Raw genomic sequence first — 19,398 nt, 5'->3', positions numbered from 1 at the left:
TTTTAATATAGAAATACTCATCAAAGTGTGTCTAAATTTTGGAAAATGGAAAACTTGGTGTTAACTAAGTCAGTCATCTTAAAGTAACATTGTTTATTAACTGCTGACATTCTTGTATTACCATGAGCCTGAAGGAATAATAAGGTATTGTAACTAACTTCTTTAGCTTTGACTGAGAAGTCATTGTTATAATTCGTCTTTAAATTAAGAAAGTGAATGGTAAGATAGTACATTATTACTAGAGTTAGTAAAATAGGGTAAATACAGCAAGTTTTTCAGCTAAAGGAGGTACCATATCATCTAGCTTTAAAATAAGTTTTAAGATTACACACATTGACTTTTTATTCTTCCTTTTATTTATAATTTCATATTATAATATTCATATTCAGATGGCATATTCTCCCACACTTGAACCAAGCTGCTTAAATTCTGAAGTTCAAGCCCCAGTAGTTTTATTTATCGTAGTTAAACTTTGGTAGGGTAAACTAGACATTGAAGACAAACATTAATTAATAAATAGTGACCTGGCTGTTTTAAAACACTCTTTATTCCCCAAAAGAAATAATAACTAGTAATTAGGAAACACTGTATTTGCCCTCTTGAGATGTTTTGAGCCCATGTTACATTCCAGGCTGCATCATACCAGGAAAGATCATCAGCTAACCTTCCACGTGTGAATCATTCCACATTTAGGAGGCGTCAGTAAACTGGGACATTTTTCTTTTCACTTAAACCCAAGAAGTTCTATTTCACTATTCTTTCCATTTATTCTCGCTGCTGTGTAGATGTTTTTATTTTAATAACATGTATTAATACAGAAAAAAGGTAAAGTATCATCTAACTACAGCCCAGATAATACCCAATGGCTTTTTTTTTAATTAAAGGAATGTATACCACAAATTTAAAATGAAAAGTAAAATTCTCTTTCACCATTATCCCCTTTCCCAAACATTACTGCTGTTAACATTTTCTTAGTTAACCCTCCACAAGAAAAAAATATATGTATGTAAATATTGGTATCACCTTTTTATTTATACAGGAGGAATCTACTCAATGCACTGCTCTGCACTGTTCTTTTCACTTAGTATCTTGAAGATCTTTCCATGTCAGCAAAAACTGATCTCATTCTTTTCAGCAGGTACAGAGGATTTTGTCTGTACCCACAATCTATTTAGCCAGACCTCTGCTGATGGACCTTTGTTTCCAGTTTTTGCTGTAATAATATCTTAGTAAGCATTTTTAAATAGTTCTGTTGATGAACTTTTGCATATATTCATAGGGCACATTCCTAGCAATGTACTTGCTAGGTCAAAGTATGTGCATACTGAACAGTTGCCTTCCAAGGGTTGGACCCCTTTACGTTTCCGTTAACAAATGGCTGTTTTCCCAGACATTTGCCAACACTATGTTTTATCAAACTTATTTTGGCCAAAGTCATATAATGTAGAACTTTTTGAGGGACTCTGCTAGAAACTGTGGGAAATATAAAAATAATAGTAGCTAACAAATATAGTGCTCAGTGAATACGAGGCACTGTTTTCAGTACTTTACACATATTAACTCATTTAATGTTCATAATAACCCTAAGAGATGAGTATTGGTATTCCAAGATGAAAAAACAGAAGCAAAGATTTAGTAACTTGCCTAAAATCACATAGGTAGTAAATGGTGAAGCTAGAATTCAACCCCAGGCAGTCTTGCTCCATATCCAGCCTCTTAAACACTTCACTCTGCGGCACTAATCCCTGTCTGTGTAGGAACAAACTTACAGTCTAGTTGCGAAAAGCATGTTAATGGCTGTCTCTTCTGCTAGGCAGAAAGCTCCACTGGGGCAGTGGCCATGCCTGACTTGTTTCCACTGTAAGGCTTTTTAGTTCTACTAATCAGATGTATATTAGTGCCCAGTATGGTGCCTGGCATAAAATATAAAGAAGGAATGGAAGACAGAAAGGAAGGGAGGGGGAGGAAAGGAAGAAGGAAGGAAGTCCACATATAAGAGAGTATATAGTTGGTGTTTAAAAAAAATAATAAAATCAGAATGGGAAGGGGGTTTCTGAACAGACAGTCTTGATACAGAAACACACATGGTGTCAAATGAGTATTGTGAAGACTAGTATAACTTGAAGGTTTGCATTTGAAAGAGTAGAAGTAGGATGAAGACGGGCTCAGTGTGTGGCTGCAGTGTAAGAGATAGAGGCCAAAGATTTCATTAAGAATCACAGTAGTATGTGATTGTATTATTTAGGTGTGCGAGATGAAACTCAGTTGGAGGGTGAGATGTTGGCAGTGGAAATGTAGAGGAAGAGTCTGAAGCCGAGAACATCTCCAGGGATATAGGAGATAGATATAGGAGAGGAAGGAAATAGAGGAGTCAGAAATAACTACATCTAGAGCCGGCCTGACTAGAAAGTAGTTTCATTATTCAGGGAAACAAGGAGTAAAGACCATAATGAGCTCAAATTTCTACTCATCGAGTTTGACTAACATGATTACATCTAAACATAGATATCCAGTCTCCAGATGAAGATAAGGACTGTAGCTTAAATATCTACTTGATGATGTCAAGCATGCCTTATCACAAATATTTTTTCATATATTAGGACAAGGATAGTGGGAAAACCTCTGTGGTTGTGGGGACATGGAACCAAGAAGAGCATATTGAATGGGCTAAGAAGAATACTGCTAGAGCTTATCACCTTCAAGACGATGGTACCCAGACAGTCAGGTAAAGATTAACGTTATTCCTCTTTGGATCTGATTAGTAGAATATTTAAAACTCAGAATATTGAAAAAGATAAAATTTAAACACTTAAGTAAACCTCTGGTCAGTTTTTTTCAGGGACATCTTTTAAGTTAGTTTTCTTTTCATGGGGAAACAACATAGTGTAATAGTTAAGAGCATAGTCTGAAGTCACACAGCCTGTATTCAAATGCTAGCTCTTCACTTACTACCTCGGGCATATTACATAATCTTAAGCCTTATTTTTCTTGTCTAGTAGTATTTGCCTTGTAGGATTATTGTGACATTTAAATGAGGTAATTCATGCAAAGCATAGAGCCTGGGAATAGCGTGCCATAAACTTTGGCTGCTGCCTTTAATAGTGGTGGTGGTCTGGTAATGAGAGTGGTGGCGGTGTTAGTAACAATGGCTCACTTCCAGGTATTAGGTCTGAGACTGTTATAAAGCATTGCCTCATTCATGTGTGATCTTTACCTCTTTAAGTTACTTAATTCTATTTAAATATACTCTAGCATTTCCCTTTGTTACTTAACCTTTGTGAGGTAATGGTTGAAAATAGTTAAACATTGGCTTTTTGAAAAACAACCTCACATCTTTTGTGGGCTTTATAGGTGTATCTTGTTATAGCAGAGGTAAATTAATCTCTTGTTTCCCAAAAATAACTAAGCTTTAGCTTTTCTTGTAGTTTTTTAGTGAATTTTAAATGATTCATTATTTTTCCTTCTCAGGTGTTAACTTTGTCCTTCCTAGCACAGATGGTATTGAGAGACTTTGTTTTCAGAATGTGCTGACTTCTTGGGCTGACCAAAATGAAAATTAGCAAAATTAAGAGATGGGCATTTAAGTATTAGCATATACTAAACAGATGGATTTTTCTTACGTTTGTATATGTTTCATGTGAAAATAGTTCATGGTATCATGCGCAAGAAATACTGAAGCACAAGAGCATGAGGCCAGCAAAGCTAGAGCTTTTCTTTGGATCCTGCTCATTTGGAATTTACAGCTTAGCCTAGGCTTTACCATTCTACATCTGCATTACAGTATTTTAATGGGTGGAGCTGCATGGGGGATGGGAAGAAGGAAAAACTGTTCCACAAAGTGAACAGTATACAGGCCTGGGGAAATGGTTAACTTTAAAAGAACACCTTTTTTAACAGCAATTTAACCTTAACTATTTGTATACAAATAAATAATATGGAAGTTGAAGATCATTCTTATTTATTAAACCACTACTACGTAACTCAACTTTATGTTCTCTTTATAGAATCTGAAAGACTTTCTCTGTGACATTTCCCTAAAAATAGGTATTTTTAAAGAATATTTTATAGTCAGATTTTTTTTTTTCTTGGTGAGGAAGACTGGGCCTGAGCTAACATCTGTTGCCAGTCTTCCTCTATTTTTGTATGTGGGACACTGCCACAGCATAGTTTGGTGAGTGGTGTGTAGGTCCACACCAAGGATCCAAATCCATGAACCCCGGGCCACCGAAACAGAGTGTGCAAACTTAGGCACTATGCCACCAGGCCAGCCCCCAGATTTTTTTTAACTAATGCAAAACTGATTCCTCAAACTATCTTCTCACCCTATCCATTACACTTACTCTGAATTAGTGAGGTTTTAGTTTAATAAAGCTTGTGTGTTTCTCTGATTCAGGATGGTGTCACATTTTTATGGGAATGGAGATATTTGTGATATAACTGACAAACCAAGACAGGTGACTGTAAAACTAAAGTAAGTTAGACCATTGTGCTTATGCCTTTCTCTTTAATCTGCTTCCTATGAAAAAAGTGTAAGTGAATATAAAATATGAATAATTAAATTTACTTGTAATAATTTATGGGTTGTTATAAAATTATTTTATTCTAAAATATTTAAAATTATTATAATTTTAATATTTATAATGTTATGTATAATAATTATTAAGTTACATTATTTTGATAATTTATTAAATCATATTACATTATACAGGGCCATTTACATGGGATTTTTATGGTTTAAGAGGAAAACAAAAGTGATTTTGTATGGTTTGGACAGTGCCTTAAAGTCTCTCTGTTGTAGGTGTAAAGAATCAGATTCTCCTCATGCTGTTACTGTATATATGCTAGAGCCTCACTCCTGTCAGTATATCCTTGGGGTAAGTAAAAAAATAATACTCAGGAATGCAGTTTGGGGCCATGTTTTCATTTTTAGCATTGTCTAGAAAAGACCTTCAGTAAGTCTCCAGAGTTTTTAACATAGCCCCCTACTACCTCTGTAAAAACTGACATCTTTTCTTATTGAGGTATAATTTATGTAAAATAAATGCAAAGACTTTAAGTGTTGAGTTGGATGAGTTTTGACAATTTTATGTACCCATGTAACTATTACCCAAAACAAGGTATCTATCATGGCAGAAAAATTGTTTATACTCCTTTCCTGCCAATACCCCTCAACCCCTAAAGATACCCCTTTCTGATTTCTGACACCTTAAATCAGTTTTGACCTTTTTTTAATACCATATGAATGGAATCATATAGTATATAATGTTCTATACCTGGCCTCTTTGACTCAGCGTGTTTTTCAGACTTACCCTTATTGTTGCATGTATCAGTACTTCGTTCTTTTTTTCTTACTAAATAGTATTCTTTTGTATAAGTATACCACATTTGCTCATTCATCTGTAGATGGACATTTGGGTAGTTTCTCATTTTTGATTACATGAGCAAGGCTGCTGTGAACGTTTTTTTTTTATGAGTCTTTTTGTGGTCATATTGATTAAGTGCCTAGAGGTGGAATTGCTGAATCATAGATCAACATAGTTATATGTTTAACTTTTACAAAACAAGTAGTTGTACCATTTTACACTCCTCCCAGCGATGTGTGAGAGTCCAGTTGCTCCACATCCTCACTAACATTTCGTATTATCAGTCCTTTTTATTTTACCAGGTTTTTTTTGAGGAAGATTAGCCCTGAACTAACTGCTGCCAATCCTCCTCTTTTCACTGAGGAAGACTGGCCCTGAGCTAACATCCGTGCCCATCTTCCTCCACTTTATATGTAGGATGCCCACCACAGCATGGCTTGCCAAGCGGTGCCATGTTCACACCCGGGATCCGAACTGGCAAATTCCAGGGTGCTGAAGCGAAACGTGTGAACTTAACCGCTGCACCGCTGGGCCAGCCCCTATTTTAGCAGTTTTAATTTGTATTTCCCATATCAAAAAATGGTTTTGAACACCTTTTCATGTAATTATTCATGTATCTTCTTTTGTGAAATGTCTAGCCTGGTGTTTTTTGTTTTTTGGTTTTTGCTGGGAAAGATTCACCCTGAGCTAACATCTGTTGCCAATCTTCCTCTTTTTCCTTTTTTCCTCCCCAAAGCCCCAACTAGTTAGAAGTCCCTCTGGTTCTTCTATGTGAGCTGCTGCCACAGCATGGGTAGTGACTCATCAGTAGTGTGGTTCTGCGCCCAGGAACCAACCCCGGGCCGCCAAAGTGGAGCGTGCCAAACCTTAACCACTAAGCCATCAGGGCTGGTTCTAGCCAAGTCTTTTTGAAGAAAAGATTATTATGACACTTATTAAAACCATAAGGAAGACTTTATTCAGGACTATTGCAATACATGTCAAGACTATCACAATAGGGGAGAGAGATCTAGCTCAACTCCAAACGCAGCAAAGACAGCTGGGGATGTATAGCCAACAAGTAGAATAGGGGGTGTAAGGGTGGTGAATGAATGGAAAATTACTAAGAGGAGACATGGAGGGTGGGGGATTCTGGCTGAAGGCAGGTCAGGATGATTAGATATCAAAAGAGAGAGATGAGGAATTTGATCAGATATGGAGAGTGATTAGATACTGAGGGTGATTAGATATTGAGAGTGAGGGATTCTCTCTAAACTGACTTGTCAGGATTCTTGCTACACCTGGACTCAGCAGGCCCAAAACAGGGTCCAAGATGAAAACCTAGTCGAAAAGACTGCTCAGGGGAGCCTGACTATGGTTTGGTTGAGGAAAGAGTCTTTGTCAGTCTTTTACCTATTTTTATTGTTGTTATTTTCATCTTATTTATTCTAGGAGTTCAAGTATATTCTGAATATGAGTTCTTTGTATTTATATTACATGTTTTTCCCCTAGTCTGTGACTTGCCTGTTAATTTTCTTAGTGTCTTTTGAGAAGCAAAAGTTTGATGAAATTCATTTTATCAGTTTTTTCCCTTTTATAGCTAAAGCTTTCCTTTGTTCTGTCTGAGAAATTCTCCTGCCCTACAGTCATGAAGATATTATCCTGTATTTCCTTCTAGAAACTTTTTGGTTCTACCTTTGATTATGTAATGCTTAAGGAGGGTTTTTCTTTGTATTTATCCTGGTTGGAGTTCACTGAGCTTCTAGGATTCATGGGTTGATCTAATTCATCAATTTTGAAAAAATTTTGGCCATCGTCTCCTCCAAGATTTCTTCTGCCCCACTCTTTCTCTCTCTAATTCTGGGACTCCAGAATTAGACATATTAGTTTGAAGTTGTCCCCAAATGTTAGATACTCTTTCTTTTATTCTCACATTTTTTTCTTTATTTCAATTTGAGTCATTTCTGTTGAATTGTCTTCAAGTTCATTGATTCTTTCCTCTGCTGTGTTCTGTGCAGCTCATTGAATGAATTTATCTCTGATATATTTTTCATTTCTAACGTTTCCATTTAGTTCCTTTTTTATGGTTTCCTTTTCTCTGCTAAAATTACCCATCTGTTCACACATGTTGTCTACCTTTTCCACTATTTCCTCCATTATATTTATTCTATTTATCTTAACATCTGATAACTTCCACACCTGGCCCATCTTTGGGCTACATATTTCTATGCCTTTTTCTTGAATTCTACAACTGATTATTTTGCCATAATCCTCTAGTTTTTTCGTTGTATAATACCTAGCTATATATTCCTCCATTATACTTGTCCTTTATTCCTTTTTCTCTCATCTTTCTTATTTAGAGATAAAAATATTTTCTCTGCCTATCTGGTATTTTATGTGAATGACTAGAAATTATTTTTTAAAAAGCTCAATTTGTATGATTCTCTCTTTATCTTTTATTATTGACATCTTAATTATAATGTTTCTTGGTATAGGCCTCTTTGGGTTCATGTTTTGTGGAACTCTCTGTGTTTCCTGTACCTGGATATCTGTTTCTTTCCTCAGATTAGGGAAGTTTTCAGCTATTATTTCTTCAAGTAAGTTCTCTGCTCCTTTTTCTCTCTTCTTCTTCTGGGACCTCTATAATGCAAATGTTAGTATGCTTGATGTTGTCTGAAGGATCCCTTAAACTGTCCTCATTATTTTTAGTTCTTTTTTCTTTTTTCTGTTAGGCTTGGATGTTTTCCTCTACTCTGTCATCCAGATCGCTGATCCATTCTTCTATATCATCTACTCTGCTATTGATTCCCTATAGTGAATTTTTCCTTTCAATTATTGTATTTTTCAGCTCTGATTGGTTCTTTTTTGTATTTTCTAATTCTTTGTTAAAGTTCTCACTGTGTTCATCTATTCTCCTGAGTTCAGGGAGGATCTTCATGACCATTAGGTTAGCAGGTAGATTGTTTATCTCTGTTTCGTTTAGTTCTTTTTCTGAGGATTTGTCCTGTTCTTTTATTTGGAACATATTCCTTTGTCTCCTCATTTTACCTCCTTCTCTGTTTATTTCTATGTGTTAGGTAGATCACCTATGTCTCCCAATCTTGGAAATGTGGTCTTATGTAGGAGATGTCTTATGGACCCCAGCAGCATGCTCCCCTCTCATCACCTGTGCCAAATGCTCCAGGGTGTCCCCTGTATGAACTGCATGTGCTCTTCTGTTGTGGTGAGGCCACTGTTGTTGTGGGCACACTGGTAGGCTGGGCTGGCCCCCAGTGCAGCTGGGTTTGCATCCCAGCAGTATGGCTATTGCTAGCTCGCTCTTGGGCAGGGCAGACCTCAGGCACAGGCTGGCTGTACAGCCAGGCAGTACACAATTTCCTCAGGTGTGCTAGTGGGAAGGGCAGGCCCCCAGCATGAGCTGGCTGTGTGGCCCAGGGGCGTGTACCTGTCTGAGATGTGCTGGTGGGCAGGGCTGGTCCCTGCGCTAGCAGGCAAGAGAGAGGATTCCAAATGGTGCCTGCCAGCATCTATGTCAGCAAAGCTGAACTAGATCACAAAAATGGCTGCCACCAATGTCTCAGTTCCTGGGTCAGGGGTGGAGGCAAGCCACCTGCCTCTCCAGAATGTGCTCCAAGCTTAGTGAGCCTCTTTTACAAATGGACTATGCACTTTTCTGTCTGGTGTTTTTGTTCTGGTTTCTGGATCAGGTAAGTCTGTGCATGGGCCATTTAGGAGCAGGTTTTCCTTTCCCTGAAGTTCTCTAGTTTTCCTGGGCATATTCCCCATTGGTTTTCAAAGCCAGATGTTTTGGGGTCTCATCTCTTTTGTGCTGGATCTAAGGGCTGGGTGCCAAATATGGAGCTCAAATCTCCCGCTCCTCTGGGAAAAGCTCTGCACCTTTGAGATTGCTCCCGACCACAAAGTACTATGGCTAGGGTCTGGTTTTTTCCCTCAGCAGGACTGTATCGTTGCTGCTTCTCCCCTCTCTCTGTTGTCGCTTGTTGTGTCCCTTTTCATCTCGTTTCCAGATGTCTCTGAGGTGATTGTTCCACAGGTAGTTGTAGGTTTGTTGTGCCTGTGGGAGGAAGCAAGCTCAGGATCCTCCTGTGCTGTCATCTTCCTAAGAAGCCTCTCAAGGGCCTAAAAAGCTCAGTGTATAGAAATAACATTGGATGGCTTATCCAAAACAAGGACTTGCATACATTTAATAAATTTATATACATGTACTCATTCAGCAGAATAATATTGAATAAAGTATTCAGCTTAGCAACTTTTAATGGTTTTATTGTTATTGTTCTTTAGGTTGAATCTCCAGTGATCTGTAAAATCTTAGATACAGCAGATGAAAATGGACTTCTTTCTCTCCCCAACTAAAGGGTAATAAAGTTTGGGGAAAGAAAAGATCATTGAAAGTCATGATGATTTCTGTCTGACCATGTGTCTCATTATAGAGTTCTCGGCCATTGGACCTCATCTAAAGGATCATATAAAAGGACTCTCAACCACTTTGTGAATATATATGTGTATATAAGAGGTTATTGATAAACTTCTAAGGCAGACATTTGTCTCACTTTTTTCATTTTTGTTGAGTCTTGTGAACTGATTGTGTTTTCTTTGCTTGGATAACGTGATTCCAAAATAAATCTCATCCAAGCAATTTAGAGTTCAGAGCCTAATGAAATGTCATAATCGTTGTACCCACTGAAAGTTTATAAATAATAGATTTATTATGTAAATTATAGTATATATAACTAGTTAATGAAGTAAAGATAATAAAGAAAGAAATTGATAGGAAGTTGCTTAAATGGGAGACCATGTAAAATATGTAAATTCTAGTGCCTGAAATCCTTTGAACAAATTTTTATTTAGCAGCTGCTCTCTACCAGGTATTAAACTAGAAACTGGGCACGTACTAGAGCCTCACATGTACGTTTCCTTCACCTCTGTTAATCTCTAGAAACTCTAATTTGTAATAGATTGCTTCTCTCTCAGAACCTTTATCTGTCTCTTTCTCCTTGATCTGAGTGTGTTTACCCCAAAGTATGTACCTGGTGTAGACAGTCAGTGATTCCTCTCTTTTGACTTAGAATGGTTTACTCTAACAAAACACACAATGCTGGTTATCCTTGGTACTTGCCTACTGTATACTACAGATTTTAGTTCTGGACAGTTATACAGCATAATATTTATTTTAAAGTGAATAAAATGTCCACAAGCAGTGTTGTCATGTAGTCAATGGCAGATTATTCAGTTCCTTTATTTTCTCCATTACCCTGTTGCACACAACATTATCTTGTTGTATTTTGAACGGGACATATCTAAATAAGGACAGAAAAGTGGCTGTAAAATACTTTACTTTTCCTCCTTTTCAGTAGCTCTGGCCAAAGATATTTTAGTGTGAGAAAAGATTAATGCAATTGACTGTTGGAGGGCTATTTGTACATTTTAGTAGGAAGCAGCACATACACAAAGAACATGCACTTTGAATTCAAACCTGGGTCCAGATTTACTCGTTGTGTGATCCTGGACAGATCAGTTAAGGTTTTGGAGCCTCACTTCCTCTTTTGTGGAGAGTCTGCTTACTTCATAAGGTGGTTGCATCAGTGCATTAATTTTACTGTATATAAAAAGTTTAGCTCCAGTACTTGACACCAGGTTCCCAATAAGTGTTAGTTAATTTCCTAATGCTGCCTCTGTCTCCTATTAACATAATAGATCAGAGACCAAAGCCTTTAAAATGTTTCTTTAATAAATTATAGAATCATATTTATTATATCAATGAATTAAGACAAACGAAATTACCCTCACATTTAGATTATAGGTTGGCGGGGGAGGGAGTTAGAATTGTGAAAGGGTAGTGGCAAAAGACACTTTGAGAATATTTAGGCCAAATCCTTTTTCTTATGAAAGGAAAATTCTAAGACTCTGTATTGGAGTAGTTTACCACAGATTCTTAAAAATGGAAGTCATAATTATTTCAAAATAAAAGTTTTGAAAAAAGAAGTCAGCTTGTGTCTTGGCTAACAGTTTCAACGTGAAGGGAGGGAAAGGCCAGGTAGTTCCGTATTCCTTCTAACTCTCGGGTCCCCTATCAGTAGTCTGTGAAGTCTCGTTTGATCTCTAAATTGTTTGCTGCCTCTACAGCCAGCCGTTCTTCTATTAAGTAGACTGAATTCCTAACAGGCAGGAGAAAGGGCTCAGCTCCAATATGCCTCATGCTCAATAAGTCTCGAAGTACGTTAGGCACATTGGAGCTGAGCCCTTCCCCTGCCTGTCTTTCTCAAAGTGGAGTCTATTAAGGGGGCTGCTATCCCAGACCTACTCAATCAGATTCTTGCAGGCAGAGCCTGTATCTGCATTTTAAATATGCTTCCTGAGTGATTCTCTTTATTTTAAATAAATTCTCCAATGATTGAGAATCACTGACTTAGGAACTTCACTGTTAACAGTTGCACACATAGTAACCCTCCTGATTAGGGTTTGAGGGAAATAACTTGTAGCTCATCTTTACAAGCAGATTATGACAGGGAGACTTTTTTTTTTTTTTTTTTTTTTAGTTTTACCTGCTTTTCTTTGAGACACCACTAGATGGAGCCTATAGCCCAGCTCTATTTGTAGCCTTAGATCCTTGATTAAAGAGACTTTGGCAACAAACGACAATAAATTGTCCCAGTTCAACTGAATAGTAAGCTTTGTGTACAGTCCCTGGTGAACTATCCTTTTCAGTCAGTCTGATGTACAAAGGCCTGACCTGATTTCTGACAATGCTGAAACTTCCTGTATGTAATCAGGCCAATTATTGAACCAGAAGCACCAAAGATCTAACATAAAAGGGCTTAAGCTAAAAAGGAAAATAAAAATCAAGATTTAAATTTTCAATAAATAGGATCTGCAATCAGAGTTTTAAATTAAAAAGTATCAGCTATAGTAGAATCTGATTTTAAAATTCCTAGTGTTGGATGATTAGAAATAGAACTATCTTTTATATATATGGATGTTATACATTATAATGAGCTGTTGAGGTAAAAGTTTTCAAAATATGTTGCCTTGATGACATGGCTTAAAAGAAAATCCATTTATCCATTTCTTTTTTTCAGCTTAGCAGGAGTGATAGAGATACCATGGACCACTACATACCCAAGAACAAGCTTTATTTCATATGCCAGTAGTCTCAAAATAGGTTGTACAAGCAGGTGAGGTGATCCAGTGGATTATGGGAAGAAAGTGTTAGAAATTCTACTAATTTTTCATCTGCAAAAGAGGAATTAAGCTTCACTAATATTTAATAGGTGGATTGACACTGGTATACACAATCATTCATAAATCAGATTTTGTGTGATAAAACAAAACATCCTGAGGGGAGGGAAGAGTGGGCATTACATGTGTAGAGGAGTCGTTGGGGATACCATTGTTATGCTTTATTTTTACCATGTTACAGCATTGTAGATAAAGTAAATTAATGCCTCCATCACCTTTCAGAAAATGGAATTGTCACTTTAAATATTAGCATCAAGACCACACATTATTAGGTATATAACCAATCAGAACTAAGGTTAGAGGTTAACAGGTTACTTTCACCACCCTATGGCCCCAATCGCTGCCATCCTGGTATCTTACAAGGCTTCTCCATTAGACATAACACAGTATACTAATGCTTTTTTACAGTGATTAGAATGAGCATGTTTTCGTCACTGGCGGAAGAAACTACAGTTTGAAGACGAGTTGAATTCCACTCTTTAACACTTAGAGAAAATAAAGGCAGGCCTGACAGTCTCAAAACTTACAAAATGGAAGGAAGGCAGAATTATTAACAAATGGAATATAGGGCTTGTAGTGTTTTACATCCACACTTATTTGTATTAAGCATTTTAGTACTTTTTATATTTAAAACAAAAAGTGTTCACCAAAAGCAAGTAAATCAAGCAGAACTTCTGGAAATGGTAACCATCTCAACTGATGAAGACATTTGTGAGACTATAAAATAGTGCCAAATATCTCACTCTAATAATGTACCACGTTATGTATTTCAAACCGATTAAATTGCTTTCCAGTACTTATCAATAGACTCAATTGTGCTTTGACTTGAATTTAAGGGAAAAACAATAGCCTCCTATAGATTTTCCTGAAACATGTATAATTTTCATTTTGTAAACATAATACTAAAAATCAAACTCCCTTGAAAGTCCAGCAACTCAGAGTTTAAACCTAATAGGTCGAATCTACACTACTCTCAATCCACTCAGTAATATAGCCAAAATAGTGAAATTTGTTAGGTTCTAACATCTGTGTCCTCAATAAAATAATAGTTGCAACTTAGTCAACAGTAGTCTTTAATAGCAGCAAAAACTAACTCATTTAAGAATTCTTTCAGAGCTCCAAATATTATCCCACAGATTAGAAAATCTTAATGGTAGAGGAAATTGGAAGTTGTTTCTCCCCTGCATTAGTTTTCCCCTACTTACTTAATATATTAATTAATTGTATTATATTAATATTCTAATATTATAATTGATATATTAATTAATTATATTAATATTCTTAAGCCATGTTGAAAGAAATCATTTGTAGGAAAAGCTTTCATCCACCACCTCCAAGAAAGTGTTTCACCCCCAAAAAGCCAGTAGTGAACCATCTTAAGTAAGTCACTATTCCTTGAATTTCAGATGACAGGCTGCCACTTATTGAACATTTATTAAATACTAAGCTCTATGCTAAACATTTCAGATACCCTATGATCACAACCCTGTGAGACAGGTTTACTATCTCAAACTCACAGATAAGGAAAACGAGGCTCAAAGAGTTGAACTAAACTACAGGTGTCTGAACCAGCATTTGAATCATTCAGATTCTAGAGTCCCTGTTTGTAAATAATATGCTATAGTGCTTTCTATTTGAGAAACATCTTCCAGCCCATGAACCACTCTCTCTTAGCTTCTCCCACCTGAAAGAATACACCAAAGGGCTCAGCAAAATGCCATGTAAAATGAGGGAAATAATCGATTTTGTCCTGCTAATGTATGACACTTTTTTTTTCCATGTTTTTACCATGGAACACCACAAACTCTTCTTAAGCTAATGTAACCCACAAATCTGGCAAATGAAAATTCACTAGTAAGATTAAAGTGTCACCTTAGAAATTCTGGCTTGGTTAAATGCCATCAAACCCTCCCTCCTTTGCCCTGAACTAACATCGGTTGCCAGTCTTCCTCTTTTTTTCTTTTCTTCCCAAAGCCCCAGTACATGGTTGTGTATCCTAGTTGTAGGTCATTCTGACTCTTCTATGTGGGATGCCACCACAGCATGGCTTGATCCAGTGCATATGTCCACACCCAGGATCTGAACCCACCAACCCCCGGCCACCCAAGCAAGCACACGAACTTAACCACTTGACCACAGGGCCAGACCCCCCTCCCTTCTTCGATAATCCTTCTGTGATGGTAAACAATGCAAATGCAGTGGCAATTGATCAAGATCCAGATTGTATTTATGATTTAAATGGCAAAAATAGGGGCCAGCCCCGTGACCAAGTGGTTAAGTTCATGCACTCCACTATGGCAGCCCAGGGTTTTGCCGGTTCAGATCCTGGGCGCAGACATGGCACTACTCATCAAGCCATACTGAGGCGGCATCCCACATGCCACAACTAGAAGGACCCACAACTACAAATATACAACTGTACTGGAGGGCTTTGGGGAGAAAAAGGAAAAATTAAAATCTTAAAAAAAAAGTAAAGAATAAACATTTTTAAAAAATGGTAAAAATAATTCCTTCATTTTTTATTTATTGGGGTAAAGAATATACCTTATTTTTGTTTCTCCTCACACCTTGCATGAAATTGACGTTAAGCAAATACTTGCTGAATAAATGAATTGAACCCTCACCATCTCTTACCCACACCTTATAAAATCTTCCCCAACTCCAATTCCCATGGGTTTCCTACCAGTCCTTATGTTTCAGTGTTTGTTGCTTTGAGAAGCAAAATATTTTCCTTAGTTTTACAATGGTTGGGAAAGCAAAAGGAGTAGAATTATCAATTCATTCCATCTGTATTCCTTGTCACTCAGATTCCACAGCACATCATTTAAGTAATTCATTACTGTCTGACACTGCTTTGTCATGGTTCCACAGGTTGCTTGTCCTCCCTGACAGGAATACAGTGTCCGTGTCTCCTCCTGTTCTATTTCCCCGACTTGTGGGCAGTGATTGAAGTAAAGTCCCTGATCTCTAAGGTCAAAAGAAGAATTGAATTTTCAGTCTCCAGCTCCATGAACTGAAAACATTCCAGTTCTGAGGACTCTGAACTACTCAAAGAACGTGTCTACCATGGTTCTCTGTGAAAAACACCATCCCCAGTCACATCCTTCCTCAGAGTAATATTAATAACATCAGTTCTCCCAATTTCTTTGACATACTTTGTTGTTAAAGCCAAACAAATGAAGAAGAAGCTTTCATAAGCCTTCACTAAAGTCAGATATGAAATGTGTTGAATCCAAAGCATTTGCAGGTCGTGAAACTTAGCCTAGTGCCCTGGCCCCAGAAGACAGGCAAAAAGCACTCTGAATTGCTCTGCTTTTTAAGGCCTATCTGGCATCTGAACAAGCTACATTTTACAAAACTTCAGGCTTTGCATGAAAATCAAGATTGCCACATTAGGAGTCAATTGAAAGCTCTCCCACTCATCAGCATGCTACAGGCAGCTGAAGGTTCAGGAAAGTGTCAAAAGGGCAACCTGCATATAATTGGAACTCAGAGAAATAAACTGAACTTATCTTGGCACCAGCTAAGCGTATTTATAAAAAAGCAGAATTATCTGTTTACCGGGTAGAGGAGAGAAAATTCACTAATTTGCCCATAAGCAATGAAGTGATATTTTTACTTTGGTAAATTAATCTCAAAGGCATTGGACCTAAAGAGATTGCCCACTAACTATCTCTTATGGAAAGCTAAATTTCACTAAATCTGCACCTTTATTCAAATTGTCATATGCTTTAAAGTATTGGTACCCTCCTTGCTCCCCCTCCACGAACCAGTTACCCCTTTCCTCCTCCAACTCCTGTGTGGTGGCTGAAGAGTCTACTTTCATCTCCAGTGTCCTTGGGCTGCATAATCAGCCAAGAAATTCCAATGAGAATGAATTCAGCTTGTCTAGCAGCTCCTGAGCAGCCAGGGTGGTCCCTTGGGAAGAGATGCCCTCAGAGCTGGTCCCCTAACTGCGCAAACAGTCAGACACAAGGACTTTGGTCCTCCTAAAGCAAGACCCATGTTCCCTTTCATTAGAATCCTGCCGATAATGGTCCTGGGAATACAAAGAGCGATACAAAAAATAAACATGGGGAAATTGTAAACCAGCTAGACAGAGATTTGGGTTGACATCACTTCCAGGCTTCATCCGTTCAATCACTTATTATTCGATTCATTTATTCAACAATTGTGCACTGAAAGGCCGATTGGGCCAAGGACTGATATGGTGCTGAACAAAACAGACAAAGTCTTTGCCCTATTAAAGCTTTATTCTAGTGGGGAGACAGCATAAACAACTATGTGTTATTGTTATGGACTAAATTTTGTCCACCCTTCCAAGTTTGTATTTGAAGCTCTAACCCCCAATGTGACTGTATTTGGAGATAAGGTCCTTGAGGAGGTAATTAAGGTTAAATGAGGTCCTAAGGGTGGACCCCTAATTGGATGGGATTGGTATCCTTGTAAGAAGAGGAAGAGAACCAGACAGCACCCTCTCTCTCTCTCTCTCTCTCCATGAATGCAAAGAGAAGAGGTCCTGTGATGACAAAATGAGAAGGCAGCCTTCTACAGGCCAGGAAAAGAGGCCTCACAGGAAACCAACCCTGATGGCATCTTGATCTTGGACTTGTAGCCTCCAGAATTGCAAGAAAATAAATTTCTGTTGTTTAAGCCAACTAATCTGTGGTGCTTTGTTCTGGCAGCCTGAGCAGACTAATACAGTAGCATAATGTTGGGTAATGATAAGAGCCATGCAGAAAATAAAGTACAACACAGAGATAGATAATGAGAAAGTGGAGAGCTATGTTGAATATGGCGACTAGGAAAGGCCACTGGGGAAGACCATTCCAGGCTGAGTATTTCTGGGGGAATTAATTCCCTGACATGGGAACAAAACTGAGACATGAGAAATAGCCAGAAGGTCCCAAGCATGTGAGGCAGGGTACAAATGAAAGGAAATGAGGACAGAGAGGAAACCGGGGCCAGATCATTAGGGCCATACAGGCCATAGCAAGGATTTGTTCTAAGTGGGGAGGCTTTAAGCAGGAGAATGACAAATATGATTTACCTTAAAAGAGTCACAGTCACACAGGAAGGAGACTATAGGAGAGAAAAACTGGAAGCTGGGTAAAGGGTTATAAGGCTGGCTTAATACTCCAGGTGAAAGATGATGGGGGCATGGGCTAGAGGGGATAAGGATGAAGAGGTGAGAAATAGTTGGATTCAGAGTTTACTTTCAAGATAATTCAGGATTTGTCAATAGATTGGAAGTGGTATGCAAGGGAAAGAAAAGAGTCAAGGACACGAAATTGAGCTGTGCAACTGGATAATTGCAGCGCCATTTACTGAGATGAGGAAACAGCAGGAGGCTCCAGTTTGGTGGGGAGTGGGGTTGAGTCAAGTGTTCAGTTTTGTATATGTTAAAATTTGAGATGCCTGATGGACATCCAAGTGGAGACACCAAATAGGCAATTGGATAGACCAGCACGGAGTTCAGGGGGAGGTTAGGACTAGAGATATAAAATTGAGTGTCATTAGCATTTAAATGGTATTAAAAGCCAGAAGACTAAATATCATCATAATTACTGCCAGCCCCTGCTTCTCAATTTACGGATCCATCTTTAGGGGAGGAGGAGGAAGTAGGGAGCTGTTTTCCTATCTTTTTGCTCTTCCTTTCCCATCTTCATCCCCTCAAAGATTTCCCTCCGGCTTTGAGCTGTCATTGTTTTCTATCCTGGAAGGCACTCTGGCTCTCCTGCATCTCATCACTTTCGGGCCAGTGCAGCTGAACTGGTGCACCCTGAGCACATTCTCCAGTTGTCTGCCGAGGCAGAGTCCTTCTACTGGGGACGCTTGGCTGCTTTGCCCATGCTTCTAAGCTCAGTCTATAACTGACCTCTGAAGTCTGGATTCCTGACGGAGGTGAGCCTTACACCCCGACCCCCGCTCACTGCCCTACCCCCAGCAGTTTGCTTGCCTCTCTTCTCACCATCCCACAGGCCTGGTGTCTTCACTGACTCTTAGCCTTCTTTCTTCAACTCCAGTAGTATAGCAGTGGGGCAAGTCTCTTTTAAGGACTATAGGCCTCTTTCATTAATGGCAAATGAAAACAACTGCTTTTAGAGAATAAGGGAGAAAAAGCGTGTCTCTCTGGGAGTCAAAACTTCCACTATGATTTCCGTATATACATTGCCACTGAACTATAAACGAAGAGAGTGGCCTTGAAAGGGGTGACTCCATAACCTGGCCTGGCCAGATCAAGAAGAATTATTGAAGAATGAGGTGTAATTACAAGTCAGGTCTGGAGGGAACCTGAGACTGCCAGCACTAGAGAAATGCAACTGGGGCTACCCAGTGGCGCAGTGATTAAGTTCACACGTTCTGCTTCAGCGACCTGGGTTTCGCGGGTTCGGATCCTGGGTGTGGACATGGCACTGCTTGGCAAGCCATGCTGTGGTAGGTGTCCCACATATAAAGTAGAGGAAGATGGGCATGGTTGTTAGTTCAGGGCCAGTCTTCCTCAGCAAAAAGAGGAGGATTGGCAGCAGATGTTAGGTCAGGGCTGATCTTCCTCAAAAGATAAAAAAGAAGTGCTACTGGTGGCCTGGAGTAGAGATCTGCAAACTGGGATGCTAGCATCCTGAGCATGAAGAAGGGAAACAATTTACAGATGCTCATTTTCAGGTCCCTAAAACTGAGCCGTTTGAGAAGGCTACTGCGCCTTACTCTTCAGAGCCTCATGCTGCTTTTTCTTTGCCACTGCCCTTTCATTTCTGCCCCCTTCCCACTTTAGAAAAGAATTCCAACCTGGAATTTT

General features: G+C 38.5%; 1 protein-coding gene across 7 annotated transcripts in view; it reads left to right on the top strand.

Moving 5' to 3' along the window:
• The window catches only part of ERLEC1 (endoplasmic reticulum lectin 1), a 34,430-nt gene extending 17,173 nt beyond the window's left edge, over positions 1-17,257 (top strand). Inside the window, exons 11-16 of one of the 7 annotated variants that reach the window (XR_011526535.1) lie at positions 2,601-2,725; positions 4,394-4,471; positions 4,799-4,874; positions 9,645-9,719; positions 12,440-12,535; positions 17,109-17,257. Coding sequence is in view for 5 of the 7 variants with exons in the window: in XM_070573914.1 (XP_070430015.1) it covers positions 2,601-2,725; positions 4,394-4,471; positions 4,799-4,874; positions 9,645-9,716 (351 nt within the window). In the remaining 2 variants the exon portion in view is untranslated. Of the gene's footprint in view, positions 1-2,600; positions 2,726-4,393; positions 4,472-4,798; positions 4,875-9,644; positions 10,574-12,439; positions 13,400-15,470 lie in introns of those variants that run through there. The other 6 variants (XR_011526536.1, XM_070573914.1, XM_070573915.1 and 3 more) reach the window with 6 other exon arrangements.
• Positions 17,258-19,398: the final 2,141 nt, after the last annotated feature.

This window comes from Equus przewalskii, chromosome 14 (genome assembly GCF_037783145.1).
Source record: "Equus przewalskii isolate Varuska chromosome 14, EquPr2, whole genome shotgun sequence".
NCBI lineage: Eukaryota > Metazoa > Chordata > Mammalia > Perissodactyla > Equidae > Equus > Equus przewalskii.
This window is presented reverse-complemented; position numbering and strand designations above follow the sequence as displayed.